Source organism: Platichthys flesus, chromosome 2 (genome assembly GCF_949316205.1).
Source record: "Platichthys flesus chromosome 2, fPlaFle2.1, whole genome shotgun sequence".
NCBI lineage: Eukaryota > Metazoa > Chordata > Actinopteri > Pleuronectiformes > Pleuronectidae > Platichthys > Platichthys flesus.
The window spans coordinates 24766768-24785043 of NC_084946.1; the positions used below are offsets into that span (position 1 = coordinate 24766768).

The window sequence follows — 18276 nt, forward strand, 5'->3', positions numbered from 1 at the left end:
GACCCTAAAAATGATATTTTAATGTCTTTGTCAAGACGCCGGCCAACAAAAAACTGGCAAGCAAAACACAAAGTAAAATAAAACAAAGTTCAAGCTAGTGTTGAAAAAATCCTGTCTCATCATAGAATATCAAATCTTTATCTATGAAAACTTTGACCAATTTCCCCATGAATGCACTTCATGTCTACATGGTCATATGGCCAAAACCATACAATAATTAAGTGCTGTATATCACTCATTAATCTTTGTTTAATTTGATATGTTTGAGTGGTTTTGACCTGTATTGTTCTCTCCTGATAATTGTCACGATTATATATGATTATGTTATTATTGAGAACTCTTTGGCATCAATTTCATGGAAGATAACATGAGGTCAGGGCCTAATGAGGCACTGCAGCACAAACTGAGTTTCATGAAGACAGTGACAAAGCAGCAGTTTTTAATTTATCCAGTCTGTTTAATAAAGACTAAGAGCCCGGAGACAGGATCAGAGGAAATAAGTGCACTTGATATTTGATCTTATTTTCATTAAATAAATATATTTATATCTCGTTCTATTGTCCAGTTTAAAACTCCCCTCTCATATCCATGTTTCTCTGCAGCCTCAGTTGTGATGTTATCTAAACAATGCGTCACATAACCCACGTCATTAGCCCGTCTGAATGAAAACAGGTGATGTTTACTTTCACCACATTCCCCCCCATCAAGGACATCCTTAGTGTGGATTTGTCAATAGGAAAACATGGCCGTGCACAGTACACTGAGTCCAGGCTCCTCATGAGACCTCAGTCGGTGGTGTCCTCAGTGCAGGTCGAACCCGGGGCTGTTTGATCTGTGCACCTGCCCCTCCCGGCTCTCTGTCGTTGAAACCGGAGCTTGAGTTCTTTTGTGTTTTCCCCCAGGAGGCGTGGCTTTGACAGGGCCGATTCGGAGTACACGGACAAGCTGCAGCACTACACCAGCGGCCACAGTGAGTAAACCAGCTCTCCTCTCACACCCCCCCCCCACCCCCCCCGCCTGCGTTGACCGCTGGCTCCTCCGTCAGCACCGACCACACCTGTCTCCATGACTACCGCCTCACACAGACATCTCCATGGCTACCACCTTGCATGCTGGCGTCCTTGGCTACAAACCAGCTCAGCCCCCCCCCCCCCCCCCCCCCCCACTTGCAAATAATCCCGCCTGTTGTTCGACTGCTCACTCGGAGCCCCGGATTTAACCACATCAGAACCGGTATTTTGAGCGTGTGCATCATCTCACTCCGTTGTTAACCAAATCCATTGTGGTGGAAATAGGTCAATCTTCACCCACATTAAGGACATTTGCATGTTAATGCCACCCGATCATTTGCCATTGTGGAAAGAATCAAAGGACTTGGTGAATGAGTGGAATTTCTCCATGATTTCCTCTCTTTGTACAGTAGCAAAGAGCTTTAAATGACAATAATGTTGAAATGAATCTGGTGAGAAATAAATCCACCGTGGCTCCGTTTTAAGACGTTAAAACTAATCCATCATTCTCTGGCCTGACTGGAATAAAAAACCCACAGATCTATTTCCATCACACGTTTCTGACACCAATCTTCATTTGTATATTCTATTGTGGAACGGCTTCATCCTGTTTCTGTCGTTGATCTGATCGCGCTGTGGGAAAGAGTCAAATCTGTGATTGAGTGTATGTGCCAGGGAAAAGCTTTTGATATTTCATGGCTATTTACAGCCAAAGCGAACGTGTCCCGTGTGCTTCCTGTCCTCCAACCCCGTCACAGTTCAGGCTCATGCCCCTGTTGTTTGGTGGTCCCAGCCATCAGGAGGAGGGTGGTCTGTCGAACAGAGCTTCAGCTTGGGAAGAGATTGTAGGGGCTTTAGCAAGAAGAGGGGGGTGGGGGTTCTCGTGGTAAGATCCTCTCCATCTGTTCATCTCTGCAGCAAGTTTCTTCAGAGCAGTGCGCCAGCTTTTTGGGAGGTGGTGTGTGTGCATGCTCTTTCTAGCACCGCAGCAGCCAGGCACAAGTTCAGTTTCCATTCAAATAGCCTCAGGCCTGATGTGGAGGTGAGAGAGACGAATAATCGGATTTAAAACTCGGGACACTTAAGTCCCTGAACACTTAAAGGCCACCTTAAGCCAATTTACCTGGCATCAGGGCTTAGGAGAGCCAATTTATTTCTTGGAGTAAAGCTGAGCGATGCTGATATAGGGCCCAGGTTTCTCTCCTCAGCGTTAATGGCACTATGACTCATAGGAGGTGATATTTATATATATATATTAACCCACCCTATCACAACTAAGAGGACTGGAGGTATCATGTCCTTGCTCGCTGAACAGCTCCATGCATTAGCCACCAGGCCCTAGTCATAACCACCATTTGTACCTGCACTACCTCCCCCATCTGTCAACCTTCAGCGGCTGGATGTAAAACAAGAAATCGCATAATTGCTGTGGAGTGTGTGTGAATGCAAGGTGAAGTGGTCGTTAATGTCCCCGAATGCATTTGACTGTCAGAGCCTGTAGGAGTGTGAGCACGACCACGAGACTTGAATATTATAGCCTCTCCTTCGTTTTTTCCAAGTGACTCCAGGAATGAAGATTTATATTGATCCGTTCACATATGAGGACCCCAACGAGGCTGTGAGGGAGTTTGCCAAGGAGATTGATATTTCCTGCGTGAAGATTGAACAAGTCATTGGTGCAGGTAATGGAAAAATCTGACTCACAAGTGGATGGTATACTCGCCCATCTAAAATGATTTCTAAATACAAGCCGGTGCTTACTTTGGCTCCCTGACATTAATATAAACCTACCTCCTCACAGGAGAGTTCGGGGAGGTGTGCAGTGGAAATCTAAAGCTGCCGGGTAAAAGGGAAATGTTCGTGGCCATCAAAACTCTCAAGTCGGGCTACACGGAAAAGCAGAGGAGGGACTTCCTGAGCGAGGCCAGCATCATGGGCCAGTTCGACCATCCTAACGTCATCCACCTGGAGGGAGTGGTCACCAAGAGCAGTCCCGTCATGATCATCACCGAGTTCATGGAGAATGGATCTCTGGACTCCTTCCTCAGGGTAAGAGACCCGATCCTGTGTTGTGTTTGTGTTGAATCTGTGTTCCAGCTACAACGCCCAGTTATGAGGAACAACAAATTAACAATTAATTTCTTCTCTTCAAATTTAAATCACAGCTGGTGGTCTGAGCAGCATTAAAAAGACACGATTATAATTAGAATCCCAAACGTATTTGGTTTCTTCAGTGGAATCTGATACTGTGTGTTAATTAATTTAATTGTCCTCGCCTGACTCTTAAACCAGCCAGTCGGAGAAAGTTCACTTCTAAGTAAACTTCTACAGAAAACAGACCAAATTAGCTCTTTTATTAAGTATTCAAGTGACTGTTATATTGTCTTTGCTCAATAATATTTTTAACAAAAATTGTGAAATTGTAAAGATGTGTTATATTCAATGATAACATTTTTGCAAAGTTGGCCATATAGTAAAAATGAAAAGTCCACTCAGACGGTGTTTGATACCAGACTGACAGCAGCTAATGACTCTGCTGACAGCCCTGCAGTGTAACTGCTTGAGCTTCCGTTAATGTGAGTTTCACAGGCTGACAGGACAAAGCTGCTTCACCGCCTCCAATCCTGGAGGTCTCAATTCAGGGCTTTTATTGTGATAAGCTTTCAGTGAGAAAAAAAATATCCGGAGATGACCTTAAAAGCTTAACGGGAGTTTCTGACAACTCCATCCACCAGTGTCTGTTGCTGCTGAGCTACCTGCTAACTACCTGTCAAGATGCAGCCAGAGGCTCTCACCCTTCGCCCTGCACACAGATTATTATCGTTATTCCTCCTGGCTGTTTCACCAACTCTCAGAATTAATTAACTGCATCTAAGTAAAGTCAGTTGTCATTGTGTTGAACTCAGCACTTGAGAATGTAAACTCCCACCTGCAGATTATGTTAAACTGTTAATTATGGTAGATTATACTTGAGATCGTGGCTCTTGCTATTTTGCAATTTGCACTCTGTCAAATTGCAATTTTTATATAAAAACAGATTTATCCTTCGGTCGCAGGATAACTTCACTTTAGTTATTCAGACACCTGACAAGGGTTTAAATCCCTGTTGCACAGTAACACACGCTCACCTTCTCTTGCATGCGCACACACATTAGCTCAATCGTTTGACAAGGTTTATACTCTCATGCGCCGTAATCTTCAAGTAAATATTATTATTCACAGAATCCCTCCTGCTAGAATAGTGTCCGCTTCCCTTCAGAGCTGCTCTCGTCTCTGTGCAGATCTGCTCCACAATTAAGACGCGCTGTTTATCTGTTTACTCCTGGTATCGATTCCTGATGTGTTTTCTCTCCAGTAGTTTCTCTGTTTATGTTGACAAATACCGGGATGATGCTCGTTAGAGTTTAGGTTTTTCATGTTCTATGGAGAAATATAGAGACAGAGTCACACACTTGTTTTTTCGTGATAAGAAATATGCAGCGCATCTTGAGAGTTTTAACTTTCATAACCTCCTCACCACAGAAGGATGTTACAGCGAACCGGCCGTGCTCTCCCAGTTACGACCTGAATAAATAATTCAAACACTTTGCCAGGCTTAAAATGAGATGTCAGAATTTTCAAATGAAGCCGGCTATGAGATGTCACACAGCCCTTCCCCATCTGTCGAGGGATGTTAGTGAAAGAGAGACAAATCTTTGGGGCTAATGTGACTTTTTCATATGCTTACATCCACTGACAAAATTCTGGTTTTATGATATTTGCCAAGAAACATTAGCATTTATTGTCAATTTTCAAATAACCTAATGGGAGCTCTCTCTTTAATGTAACACAGAGATTAAGAAGAGTAGGAATGCTGCATTTCCATAAGCTCCATCATTTTCTTTACTGAACAAAAGAAGAGGCTATTTTGTGGATACAGATGTGAAGAATATACAGTAAACTATGCACAAGATTAATATGACCCAGGTTATTTCATTTGAATTACAGTAACTGACAGCTCGATTAAGTTTGAAACGCACTCTAATGCTTTATGTTCACTTTCCTCCAAACCCCCCGTTGATCATCAGTTTAAGCGCCTCAAGACGACATGAGAATCATCCTCCAGAAACGCACATGCAAGCTGCTGTCGGCAGCCGTTTACACCGGCGTCAGAGTCTCCATTTGCATTCTGCCGTCGACCTCCGCGGCACAAAGCATCAGCTCTTTTTGGAATCTGATCTAGCGGTGAAGGGTGTCTGTGTATATGTAGATGTTTGCCAAACACATTTGACAGCACATTCTATTCAAAACAACGGGGGAACCTCTGCAGCACCTCGGCGTGACAGTTTATGACAACAACTGCTGACAGTGTCAAAGCCTCTGAACACGGCCTGTGTTATCTCTGAGGTGATTGGTGGGCCGTTGTTTAGAATGCTCTCTACTGAAATGGTTATATACTGAGCTGCTGAGCCTGCTGAAGGATTGTCTCCCCTGCAGCCTCCTGCACAAAACCCCATGCAGGATAGAGAGAACATGGAGGATAGATTGATCCGAGCCTGGCTGCTGTCCACAGCCAAGCATGAGCTGACAAAGTCAAAAGATGAAAGCCGGGCTTACATATTTTACTTATTCTAAGTATTTATCTTAAAGTGAATGAATATAGATATTTAAATTCCCCTACATCTTGGTTTGCACAGTTTAACGAATACGTGGTTATTTTTCCCCAGCTAACCTGACCCCAAAGATTTCGGAGGAGTCTTTCCAATTAAAGTAAATGCAAACACAGCACTCCGATTAGATGGCAATGTGTATTTGTGTGAAAGCCTTCATGAATAATGCATTCTGCCTAATTGCTCTGGTACAAGAAGAGGAGCAGCTAGACGTGAGAAGAAGCATCCGCTGGGCTAATGAGCAGCAAAACGTTTGAAAGGGAAATAGGCCAGTGGAGCGGTCATGCAGACTCTTAATATGGCCGCGCTCAGAGCCCTGCCCACCGCCTGCCCCTCCAGTTCCTCTCTCTCTCTGCCTTTCCGTCCGTCCACACCCGGCCCTGAGCTCCCATGATCCCTCCTCTGAAATCCTCTGTTCTCCAGGCGTCGTGGTGGGTGGTGGGAAGAGTGCAGGTGTGCGCAGTTGGAGGCACAGCTGCAGCGCCGCTCCAGACGCTCCCCATGCATGGGGTAAAGCCCTCACCAAACCATAGAGGGGAACAGCTGTAGACAGCCAGCCAGCCTCAGCTTAGTCCTGCCCAGCCGTGACGAGGCCGGCGAGCCCAACCCGAACCTCGAGCGTCCTGCGGGGCCGGACTTAATACTTCAAGAAAACTCTTAGCCACCTACAGATCTGTCAACATTATTATTTATTTAAAAGGATTTAAGTGGGAAACAATTTGTAATATTAATGCTAGAGTTTGTCAACACGGGGAGCAAAGATAATGAATAATTACAAGAGAGGAATTAATTATAAGAAATGTTGAATGAAGATAAAAACAAAAGAATAAGACCACTGAATAAAAGTAAAAATTGGTGCCAAGATGCTAAAAAAAAAGTTTACAAAATTATAAAAGGAAAATAGTTGCCTTCAAATTTCTTTGGCAAAACCAACAAATATTTTGGTTATTTTATAAAGCCCCATTATTTTCAACAGGAGTTTGTTTTGCATCAGGATAATATGCAGCACACTAACTAATAACAAATGCTGCCAGAAGAAAAAGGTCAAGGCAGAGCAGGGTTTATTTGAAACATAAAATATTAACAAATATCTTTTTGACTGGAGTTTGGTGCAGGTTCACTATCTTTCTGTATCTTCAAATGAAAGAGAAACATTCAAATTCATCCTGATGGTCCGTGCTTTATACAATCGTTAACAGACAACCCAGAATCCCCAGTAGCATCTCCCCCTCATGAACCACACCATGTAGTATCAGAATCAGAAATACCTTATTGATCCCAGAGGGAAGCTGTGTATGGTAAGTTAAACAATATTTTATTTTTATTTCCAGCAAAACGATGGTCAGTTTACAGTGATCCAGCTCGTTGGTATGCTGCGTGGCATCGCCTCGGGCATGAAGTACCTCGCCGACATGAACTACGTGCACCGTGACCTCGCTGCCCGAAACATCCTGGTCAACAGCAACCTTGTGTGCAAGGTGTCGGACTTCGGCCTCTCGCGCTTCCTGGAGGACGACACGTCAGACCCTACCTACACCAGTGCTTTGGTAAGAAATATCCCCTTCACAATAAGATGCAGACTAATAAATCTGTTTAATATGTGTCTGGCCCTATCTGAACTGCTCTGATTGATAATCCCACTCATCCGTTGCTGCCAGACTGTTTCATTTAATCCAGTCTGATGTGCACGGTGCACTTCACTCCCTCCCTGCTCTCCCCATACAGACAAACATCACTCCTTTCCGTGTTCTTCCCTTCCTCCCCTTCAGCAGTTCAAGTACCATACTTGACTCCCAGGGGCTTTGATAGATAGATAGATAGATGGATACTTTATTAATCCCGAGGGAAATTCAGATCATCCAGTAGCTTGTACACTGAACACATCACTGACATATACACATAAATCACATAAATCACATATATCACATACGGAGAGCATATATACAGATACAGGTATGGAATGCAATGATGTGATTGTGTCAGTGTCCAGTATTTAAAGTGATTTTGTGCTGGAGTGGATAGTACAACAAAATATAAACTGTACCTATATTTTCATATCCACTTCCCAGTGTGGGTTACCGTCGGCAGAGATGCCCTGATCGGTGTCTCCTTCCAGAGACAAGACGTTGGGACGGTCGGGTTTCATTCTCGCGGTCTTAACTCAGGTTGTCCCCTTTGTGTTCGCAGGGTGGGAAGATCCCGATCCGATGGACTGCACCTGAAGCCATCCAGTACAGGAAGTTCACCTCCGCTAGTGACGTGTGGAGCTATGGGATCGTCATGTGGGAAGTCATGTCCTACGGAGAGAGGCCTTACTGGGACATGACCAATCAAGATGTATGTATCGTACCTGCCTGGACTCATTTTGAAACTTGCTGCTGATTCTAAGGTCACATTTATCAGTGATTATTTTAAACAATGCTTCACCACATGCAGACATTTATTACTTCAGAGTTTCATCTAAGCTTCACCTCCTCAGAGATACATTTTGTCATTTATCTGCTTTCCCTTAGCCAAACAGCGGGTTTAACACATGGCTTTCATATGAAAATTCCCCCGCTCTCACCACAGAGCCATAATCAGATCATTTGAAATGCACAGCAGTGCGCAGTGGACAATTTCTGCTCTTGACTGGAGCCTCCATTTCCCGTCTCCCTCTGGGTAGCCGAGGAGCGAGCAAATTACGGGGAGAGAGATAATGAAAATAGTTTCAAATTGAAAGTGAGAACGCTAATGTGCTAAGAGGGACAGAGGACCTCAACGGTTATCTTATTAGTAGCTTCAGATAGTGTTTCTGCTCCGTCGGGGTCCTCGTTTGGAGGTCTCATGAATGAAATTAATCCGGGTCTGAATGGAGTTTCTTTAATGGCCCTGATAATGAGCAAGGGATTCGAGTCCTCATCACAAGTGTCCTCCAGGTTGTTTCGCTCTGTTAACCGCCCAGCACCTCTGTGTGGCCCCTGACCAGCAACATCCCCGGCTCGAGTCAGAAATATCTTTAATGTGGCGTTGTGGAGAGAGAGCGTTAAACACGATGTAAAGGGCCACGGATGAGGTCACTGCTGGCGGAGTTCAAGTGGAAATGTGAAGTCGTCAGAATGCGATTTATGTTCCTAACGACCTAACTGGTGTTTAACAAGTCTTCATGTGCAGAAGCGAAGCCGTGGTCGGTGCTCAAATACATGTTAGTTTATATATATTTATAATGATTTCATGAATTCATGTTTTTATCATTAACAGTCTTGACTGCTACAGTAACACAGCAGTTGTTTTCACTCATGGTGAGAAGCACAGATGCTCTTGTTGTGTGTTCATGAGAAGAAAAGAGCGCTGGCACCGACATTCACTTCCTATGAGTTGTGATTTAAATCAGAGATTTTATTCACAAACCCTCATAAACAATATTTGCTATAAGCTAATGATATTTATACAGACTGAGAGGATGTTTTCCAGTTGGATCATATCTGTGATGAAGAGTAATTTTTACTCAAATACAGTTTAAAGGTACTTGCATGTTTCCATCTTCTCCAAAACATTTCACAGACAAGCAGCTACTGTTCACAGAAAGTGAATCTTGTGAATGTCTCATGGCCACTTGTCAAGTTTCTGACATTAATATGAGTTGACAGCGGTTCTGTCAAGTTATTTACCCTCTAAACCTTTCACATGATTTTATTTTTAACAAATTCTGTATTTCATAAAGAACTTGAGAAATCCCAGACCTTCATATGACCCCTTCAGATTTATCCTCTGATCTTTTAGAGGGAACACAAACTTCTAGAGAGAACTGAACAACTCAATGTAAAGGTTAGAATTATAGCTCAATATTAGTAACTCAGCCTCGACCCGCTGTGACACTTATTTATTTATTAAATACATTTTTCAGTGAATGTAAATTTGCCAAAATCATTTTAAAATAAACAACAAACTACATGTTTAAATGGTTGTCATGATGTAGACAACATCAATTAAGTGAAAACAAAACATAGAGACATGTAAGCGGAAAAGAAAAACAAAAAATTACAATTCATTAAAGCAAAAAAAACTGAAAGGTGGTGAAGTAAATTACAAACTTTTATAAACAAGTATGATGTATGAAGTAAAATATGATATTTTAAGGGAACTTTTTCTGCTGAAAGATTATTTATAAATCCTATGGGTCCCATTTTCTTTTGCAAATACTTTTAATGCAGCATTTTTACTTTTAATGAAGTATATTTGCAGATTTATTATACCGTTTACCTAAGTTGAAGGATCTGAGTACTTCTTCCATCACTGGATTGTACGCTCCCTTTCCCCATCACTCCACCTCTCCTTTGTAGAGCCTCATAGCAACCCTTAGAGATCTGTGTCTCCCCCTGCAGGTAATCAACGCCATAGAGCAGGACTACCGACTGCCTCCACCCATGGACTGTCCCAGCGCGCTCCACCAGCTCATGTTGGACTGTTGGCAGAAGGAACGAAACAACCGGCCCAAGTTCAGCCAGATCGTCAACAACCTGGACAAGATGATCCGCAATCCCAACACGCTAAAGGCCATGACTCCACTTTCTTCAGGGTGAGCGACAGGAAGACTCTTGATTCACTGGGATTAATGGGATTTACTTGCGTCTGCAACACTCGTCATTACACACAGCGTTGTCCACTGTTTAATGTGTTTTCTTTTTCCCTTTTCCTCGCTCAGTCGTTTGCTCTCTGTGCGGTATCGGCATGTGTGTTTCATCCCGTCTCTGTGGACTTCCCACAGGACGGGCTGCTGGTTTTAGCATCCCTTCACATTGATGTGGATAACATCTACAGCAATATCACGCATGTGAATTTCTCCTGACGTAAAGGCTTTCCCCTTCCTAACAGGAAATTCGTGCTCCCGCGACAGTGGCATCCACGGCACGGTTCACTTTCTGCCGTACACTGTGTCTCTTGTTTCTCCTGGCGCCGAGCGGTTATGTAAATGAAAGCCTTTTGGTTTGATAGATCAAATCCTTCCCACGAACGCTTCGGGCGAATCCGGGGTAGAAGCAGTTTTTGCAATTTTCAAAACAAAACAGTTTGAAGCATTTCTGCTCTGGGTGTTAGTTTCCTTTGAGAGCCAGGGTTTACTGATTTCCATTATGCCCCCGTCTGTACTTTCATTTGTGGTGGAGTGCAGGACCGAGGGCCAGATTTTCCACAGACGCTGAGTGGATATATTGGCTCCCTGAAGCCTATCACTTCATTTGGAAAATATACTTTTATGAAGAATCAGTTTGGAAAATATTGGCTCATGGTTCACGGGATTCTCTGAGTTCTGTCTCGTCTTTTGAAACTGTAATGTAATAATTAGGGTCTGAATCATACACAGGTGGTCTGGATTGCCTGAGATGTTAGACCTGCCACTTTGTATTATCGAGACTCTTATTAACTTCAGCTTGTGTCCCCCCCCCCCCCCAGTGTTCATCTGCCTCTCCTGGACCGCAGCATCCCCGACTTCTCCAGCTTCAGCACTGTGGACGAGTGGCTGGACGCCATCAAGATGGGCCAGTACAAAGACAACTTCGCCAGTGCAGACTTCTCTACATTCGATGTGGTGTCTCAGATGACCATGGAGTAAGTGTTGATGAGTCCTGCTGTTCTGTGTCTGATCAGAAGCCTGAAGAGGTGGATTTGCTTCTATTCTTGAAATCCTGAACGGGCACCAGACTCCGCCTCTGGCCCGTTGTAAAAACACACACTAGCTGCTCTGCATGTAATTAGCAGATTGTAATATTTCCGTTCCAAGGCCGAACAGTGGGCTCGAGAGCTGGAAGTCATCAATGTGCCCTTTCTTCTGTGCCATGTGTTCAGAAAATCTCCTTCAAAAACACAAGATGTAATCGTATTAAGAATGCCACCTGTGGAGAAACAGATAAAAATCATTTCCTGTCCATGAGGCAGAATCACGAGCCAGAGATGAACCCCCAGAGATGCTGAGCCTCTTTTCTCTGAACAAAGCAGATGGTAATGGGTTTATACAATAAGCACGATTACTGTTCAGATTCAGGTGAAATGAATTTGATTGTCTCGTAGCTTTTTACACCAGAATGAGTTTTGTGCAGATGAGTTTTCTGCTGCTGAACAGATGGGTAAAGTCTCATCTCATCCATTGGCTGATGAATGGATCAATCGATGTATAGATCCATGACATGGAGAATTCTTGTTCACGTATCAAACACAATATAAAAAGTATAAGAAACTATACAAAATATAAGTAACCAAATATTTAAAAATGCACATAACTTATGTGCTTCTCCCGTCCTGTCTGAGTTCAGCATGAGACGCTTTTGTCAGTAAATGTGTTTTGAGGGAACTCCTCACTCTTGCAGAAAGTGCAACAAACTGTCATGACTTGCATCTCAGGTGCGATATTGCCTGGGGGGGGCATGTCCCACACTTGCTGCTGGTGCCATTGCCATAACTACAACAATCCCAGTGTCATGCTCGGGACACCCACAATGTGCCATGTTACCTGTCGACGCGACACTAAAGAGAAGTGTCACACACCAGTAACACTCACCAGGTTCACCAGCTGGTCCTGCCTCCTCTTGGATGTTTGTTCTCAAACGATTTGATTGGTTGTCGCCTCTGCAGCCGTATGAAAGGTAGAGCTCGGATCAACCTGCGCCTCACCCAGTGCAACCAACCAGACGAGCAGTGACCAGAGCTCAGGCACCTGTGGTCCTGTGTGCAGCTCATAGACTGTATTAAAATAATATATAGTTTTGTGTTTAACAGCAGCGTGGGCAGCTAGTGACAGCTGCGTCACAGTGTTAGAAAGAGAGACGTCTCAGTAGATGGGAAATTAGTGTGTCCAACCAGGTGTTACTGCCAATTGGCTTCTGCACTAATTAATACCTGGGTCTACAGCTGAATACCAGTCGAACCTGTAAAAAGAAAAACCAGATGTTGGTGGGTGATGGTTTCATCTGGAGCAACAGGAGCTTTAAGAATGATGATGATGAAGAAGAAGATGCAAAAAGTGGAACTTGCTGTTTCTTATGGTAACTCTCTGTTGTGTTTATGAAAGACCTGAGTCAAAGAGATGTTGGAGTGTTTTCACCACATCAGTCAGGAGTCTGTCAGTCACACAAAACGCACAAAACTCACATTCAATCATTCACAATCATATTTTTCTGATTATATAAACGTCCTGGCTTCAAAAGATGGAGGAACCCGCAGATGTTTCTCGACAGTTGGACCTCCTGTCACTCCTCCATATGTTTCGCTCTCATATTAACTTTTGTTTTCTCATTGTTGTGTTAAGTTGTTTGGTTTACCCCCCCCCCCCCCAAGAGACCTTTTGATATGAATGAAGAAGGACAGATAGATGATAGACGGACGGAGGACTGGTTAGAGTGTGTGGTAACATTGGCATCTGTCTCTCATCACAGGGACATCCTGAGGGTTGGTGTGACATTAGCGGGCCATCAGAAGAAGATCCTCAACAGCGTCCAGATGATGCGGGCACAGATGAACCAGATCCAGTCGGTGGAGGTTTGACCCTTCCGAGCGGAGGGGGGGGAGAAGTCGGGATGCAGGGTTCTGGGTGCAGAGGGTGGAGTGGATGTTTTTTCTCTTTTTTTATTTTGCGTGACAGTGCGTCTGGTCCTCCCCCCAGACTACCATTCATCCCTCGTTCCCCTCTCCACCTCCCTCTCTCCTCCTCTCATCCCCTCACCCTGACTCTCCCTCCATCCTTGGAATTGGAACTCCATGTGATGGGGCGTCAGACGGCCGTCCCGCCTCTGGAGCCTGAAACACGGGAGGTTAGAAGTGACCACACCACCTTCTTTTTTTTTTTTTAAACTTCCACGAATTTTAATTTGATGTTGAACATTTTATTGTTTTGGTTTTTGTTTTTCCTGCTAATTTTGTAAAGATTTTTTTTTTAAAGAAAAAACTGATGAAAAGGCAACAAGGAGTTTATCTACATTTATAGATGATATAAGGTTGTTACACTAGATGAACTGAGTAGGAAAGCTACCCTTTAAAAGGGCAAAAGACAAAAAAAGAATCAAGGAAGAGTTGAGGAAATCGTCCTCGAGGGGACGGCCTTTGTCGTTTTTAGTTTTTTGGACATCATGAGGAAACGGAGTTCTCTGTGGCCTCTGGGACGCGGAGGAGAGCGAGGGACCCAACGTGCACTTCCACCTGTTTCCACCAGGAGAGAAAATACAATAAAAAGAAACGGACAACTTTTGACACAGACTGATGTCAAAACAACTTCATTCAGACTGATCAACAATCATGAAAAAAGAAAACACTAAAAAAAAAAAAAAAAAAAAAATATTGCAAGTAATTTTTCTATATTGTGTGAAATTTTGTGACGGAGTTTTTCCCTCTCACCATGCTTCCTTCTCACGATAGACCAGTTTCTTTTGTTTTTCATTTGTTTTTTTCCTTCACGGTGAAATATTCACAGCCTGCCAAATAGAACTCTTCCCTGTCTTTGCACCCCCAACCCCAACAACACCCATCAAGGTCCTGTACTGTAAATATCAGATGCACTTGAAACCTGTCGGAACGTGACGACTCAGAGACGTTGGAGCTGATCAGTACAGGAAGCAGACGAGCTGAGGATTTCTGTTTCCGATTTGTGAGAAAAAAAAAAAGTAGTTTGTGAGAAAACAAAAAAAACAACAACAAACATGAACACACCGACGTCCACGTGCAAACAGGATGTCCTGTTCTAGCTTCCTCCTCAGCACATCAGACCACGTGCTCATGGCAGCGGTGGCTCCGGGGGGGGGGGGGTCGGGACTCTTGTTTGATCGCATGCTGAGTGAGTGGTTAATTTCACAGTGCTTTGATTTGATTCAATTACTAGAAAACTCTCTGTTTGGTTAAGAGCTTGGATTTGACACACTTTTACAGAATACAGTGTGGCTGCCTTGTATTTAACTCGTTCCGCTTCTTCCAATTTTCCTTTTGAAAAGACATTTTCTTTAAATGTTTTAAAGTATTAAAGTTTTAATAGCACACGTGGTTGTTTTACCCACACGGTCACAGGTAGACTTTTTACAATCAGGCCTTTGTTGAATTACACACAAAAAATGCAACGTGTTATTTTATTGCAATTTCTGTATGAATATTATTGGATTGTTATTATTGTTATTATTATTATGACTTTTTAGATGATTTTTTTTTCTGCACTGAGTCTCCTGTTTGACTCCGAACACTCTGGATCCTCCACAAATGCTTTTGAACTTAGATTTTGGGGAAATGAATCATGTTGGTGCACACAAAAAAAAAGACAAAAAATGAAACTTGTAGATAAAACAGCTTTTTTTCCCTGTAACAGGTTTTGATTTCACTTCGGAGACAGTGTATGCAGTTATTGTTTGGTTTCCTGTGAACGAAGCTGTCTCACGAGAACAGAACTGTCAGTTATTGTTTGTGTTGTCGTCGCTAACCTGGTGTAAGGTCACGGGGTGAAAGATGGAGTTCGTAGCAATGCAACGATTCCCCGGAGATGCTAAATCAGGGGGGGGGGGGTATGTATGAAGCCGGTAAATGATATCGGCCGAGCAGAGCTCCCACTGGGCCGTGCTCTGAGACCTGACAGCTAGACACGGACGTCCAGCTGTGAGTCATCGGTCAGATGTGCCCGGTCGCAGCAGGGCGGCCCCACCCCGATCACAGCCGCTCTGTCCAGGCACTGATTCCCTCCCTCTCTCTCTCTCTCTCTCTCTCTCTCTCTCTCTCTCTCTCTCTCTCTCTCCCCTTGATCACATCCATGCTTGCCGGACCACCTGTCCGCCGCTCCCACTGATCTCCTCGCTGTCGGCTTTTCAGCAGTTGTCCGGTCGTGTCTCTGTGAGTGTGAGAGCATCGAGGCTGGCGCCCTTCAGTGAGGCGGTCGGATCTTATGTTGTCCTGATAAAACAATGCTTCCAGTTTTCGGGTTTGACCAAATCCTCAGATCTGGACCCGAGTTCTTCTGGTTTCACTACAGACAGCTTGAGCACCAAAGCCCCGGTTAAAGAAAGTGAGAAACCTCAGTTACTGCAGCCTTGTCGTTCCAATTTTTTTTTTTTTTAATTCTCTTTGTGCCCCATAATCCTCCCTTTTTTATATTTTCATATGCACTGCAACACATAAGAAGGAATCGTTTCCTGGAAGCTTTTATAACGTATAAAAAGTGGGGGAGGAGAATCACGAGCTGTTAGTCACAGCAGCGAAAGCCGGAGAAAAGTGATGCTGTGACCTAAATGCCACTGATGCCAACATGCATTTTTGTTTTTTTTTCTTACAGAGCTTCAGACTGTCTTCCTTTTCCATGTCGCCACACTTAACAGCTCATCAGTTTTATTTAGCGAGGCTGAGGCTGTACGTCTTCTCGTGGTGCAGCAAATATTCCGTCTGCAGGAAAAACACTTAATGTTGTTCAAGAAATGAATCTGAAGTCCGCGCAGGACCAGAGACTTTCTGCTCCAGGCCTATTACAGCTCATTCAGATGCTTGTCCGTGGACACTGCCAAGACGCAGAGTTATTAATCAAGCAATTATCCTTGAACTGTGCTTCAAGGATCCTCCCTCAACTGGGTGGGCAGGCATGAAATAATGCTGAAGAAGATTTTTCTTTCTTTCCTTGCAGCTCGGAGACTTCCAGTCCCGGCTGAGGGGGTTACTTTGTTGTTTCCAGTTGAATCTGAAGGAGCTTGAATTGAATGTGGAGTGTTTTGGAAGCACTGCATGAAGTATTTATGTATCGTATTATTTTGATGTCACAAAAAGAGATGTGTAGTCGCAGCTCGGGGCTGAGCAGCGATCAGAGGGAGACGGAATCAAGTCTGTCCTCTTCATGTTTCAAGAGAACCTGGTTTCCCTGGCTACTCCTTCTACACCAAACGCCCAAGCTGTGAAAAACTCCAGTGTTAAACAAACCAGTAACAAATTCATCTGGTACAATTTAAAAAAAAAAAAAAAAAAAAAAAAAAGAAATATATGCTGGGCACATCTCTCAAAAGGTTTTTTACTTCATCTTTATCGCCTCCCTGAGATGAGACTGAATATTTCCTTCAAGGGAAATTTTTATCCATAACTGTCAATGTTTTTACAGTGCAAAACTGCAGTCACATATATATATAAATATTTATATATATGAATTTTGGATCACTGACAGATTAAAATCTGCTTTATTTCAAATCAATATGTTCTGTGTACAGAAAGGTTTTGTCACCTTTTTAGTTCAGTGGCTTGTTTCCCTTCCAAAACATTTCTTTACTGCTTTTTCACTTCCCAGAAGAAAAAAAAATATGTATTTAACTTTACAGATGTAGTTTTATTGCAAAATTTCATAGTTTTATAGCAGCAAAACTACGTCATCTACACATTCAGACTCCAGTTTCTCTAGTTTCAAGGCTTTTTTAAAAGAGTTTTCCTCTGGAAATGGAAGTAGATGCAACATGGCTCTGACGGTTTCACTTGATGTCTTTCTATACTGCAGCTTCTCAGCCAAACCTTCTGTGCGTCCTCCTCTTACATCTGTGAAGCAAAAGTAAAAAACCAGTCCAGCCCTGTCCTCGCCGCGTGCCAATATTTGAAGGACGGAGAGAAACCGTTAAGTCTCAGTGTTACGGCTACATGATAGTGTGCGTAAACAGAACCTGTGCCAGCTCGTCCCCACCGGGCTCCGTTTGAACGCCACCCAACGACAGCATGGTCGGAGCAAAGAGGCCTCCTGTTGTAGCAGACAGAAAATGGCTCCCGTGCCACGGCTGCTGCGCGAAGCACCAGAGCGCCCTCTGCTGCTGCGGTGGTCACATGTAGCACGTTGACCTCAGGTCCAAGGTGGTCTGTGAGCGCTGCAGCCGGCAGAGCTCCAGTGTTGGGGACACATGCTCAGACAGACTCATACCACTACAGCATCCTGCCACTGCCACCCCCCCCCCCCCCTTACGTCCCAGTGTTCCCACTCTGTTTACTCGTCCCTGCGTCCAGCCCACCACCACCACCACCACTCCGGCCATTGGTCAGTGCAGGCGGGGGGTGCTCCAAACGTCCCCCTGGTTTGTCGAAGCCCACGTTCTAGACCAGTGCCGGTTCAGACCACTGTGACTGATGTGGGACTTCCTGTATTTCTGTATAAATGTATATTGACTGTAACCCTGTGAATGATGTAACAATTTCATTATTTGTAATATTGTCATTGGTTTATTTTCTAAAAATGGAAAGCCCAACTTGACTCTCCTCAATAAAAATAAGATCTGTTATTAAAACAAGTGCAGTGAGTTATTTATGTTTAATTAAAAACATGAAATAAATGTATTTCAATGTTTTATTAGGAATTGAAACAATATATTAATTTGTATATTAATTCTCAGTGTTTTAATTCTTAGTGTTGTTTCTATACCTCAAGATAATTGTATAATAACGGAAACATGTGAACCAACAACTATAGGACCTGATATTTTGATATTCAATTTTTTTGGAAGATGACAAAGCTAAACCTGAACTGGTCAGAATATGAGACATTTTGAAACATATCTTAAATTATTTAATTTAATTTAAATGCTGCTGGTGATTAAAAAGTTTATCGGATTTTCCATAACCGTTAAATTGAACTCTTCCCTCTCTGTTTTTCTAAATAAAACTTTTAG

The 18276-nt window shown here is 43.4% G+C and overlaps 1 protein-coding gene across 5 annotated transcripts in view; it reads left to right on the forward strand.

The window, feature by feature from the left end:
• The window catches only part of ephb2b (eph receptor B2b), a 120869-nt gene extending 102980 nt beyond the window's left edge, over positions 1-17889 (forward strand). The window contains exons 9-16 of one of the 5 annotated variants that reach the window (XM_062407564.1): positions 903-970; positions 2570-2692; positions 2812-3059; positions 6991-7206; positions 7847-7996; positions 10024-10217; positions 11090-11245; positions 13066-17889. In XM_062407564.1, coding sequence (XP_062263548.1) covers positions 903-970; positions 2570-2692; positions 2812-3059; positions 6991-7206; positions 7847-7996; positions 10024-10217; positions 11090-11245; positions 13066-13174 — 1264 coding nt within the window. In that variant the 3' untranslated portion in view covers positions 13175-17889. Of the gene's footprint in view, positions 1-902; positions 971-2569; positions 2693-2811; positions 3060-6990; positions 7207-7846; positions 7997-10023; positions 10218-11089; positions 11250-13065 lie in introns of those variants that run through there. The other 4 variants (XM_062407581.1, XM_062407573.1, XM_062407591.1 and 1 more) reach the window with 4 other exon arrangements.
• Positions 17890-18276: the final 387 nt, after the last annotated feature.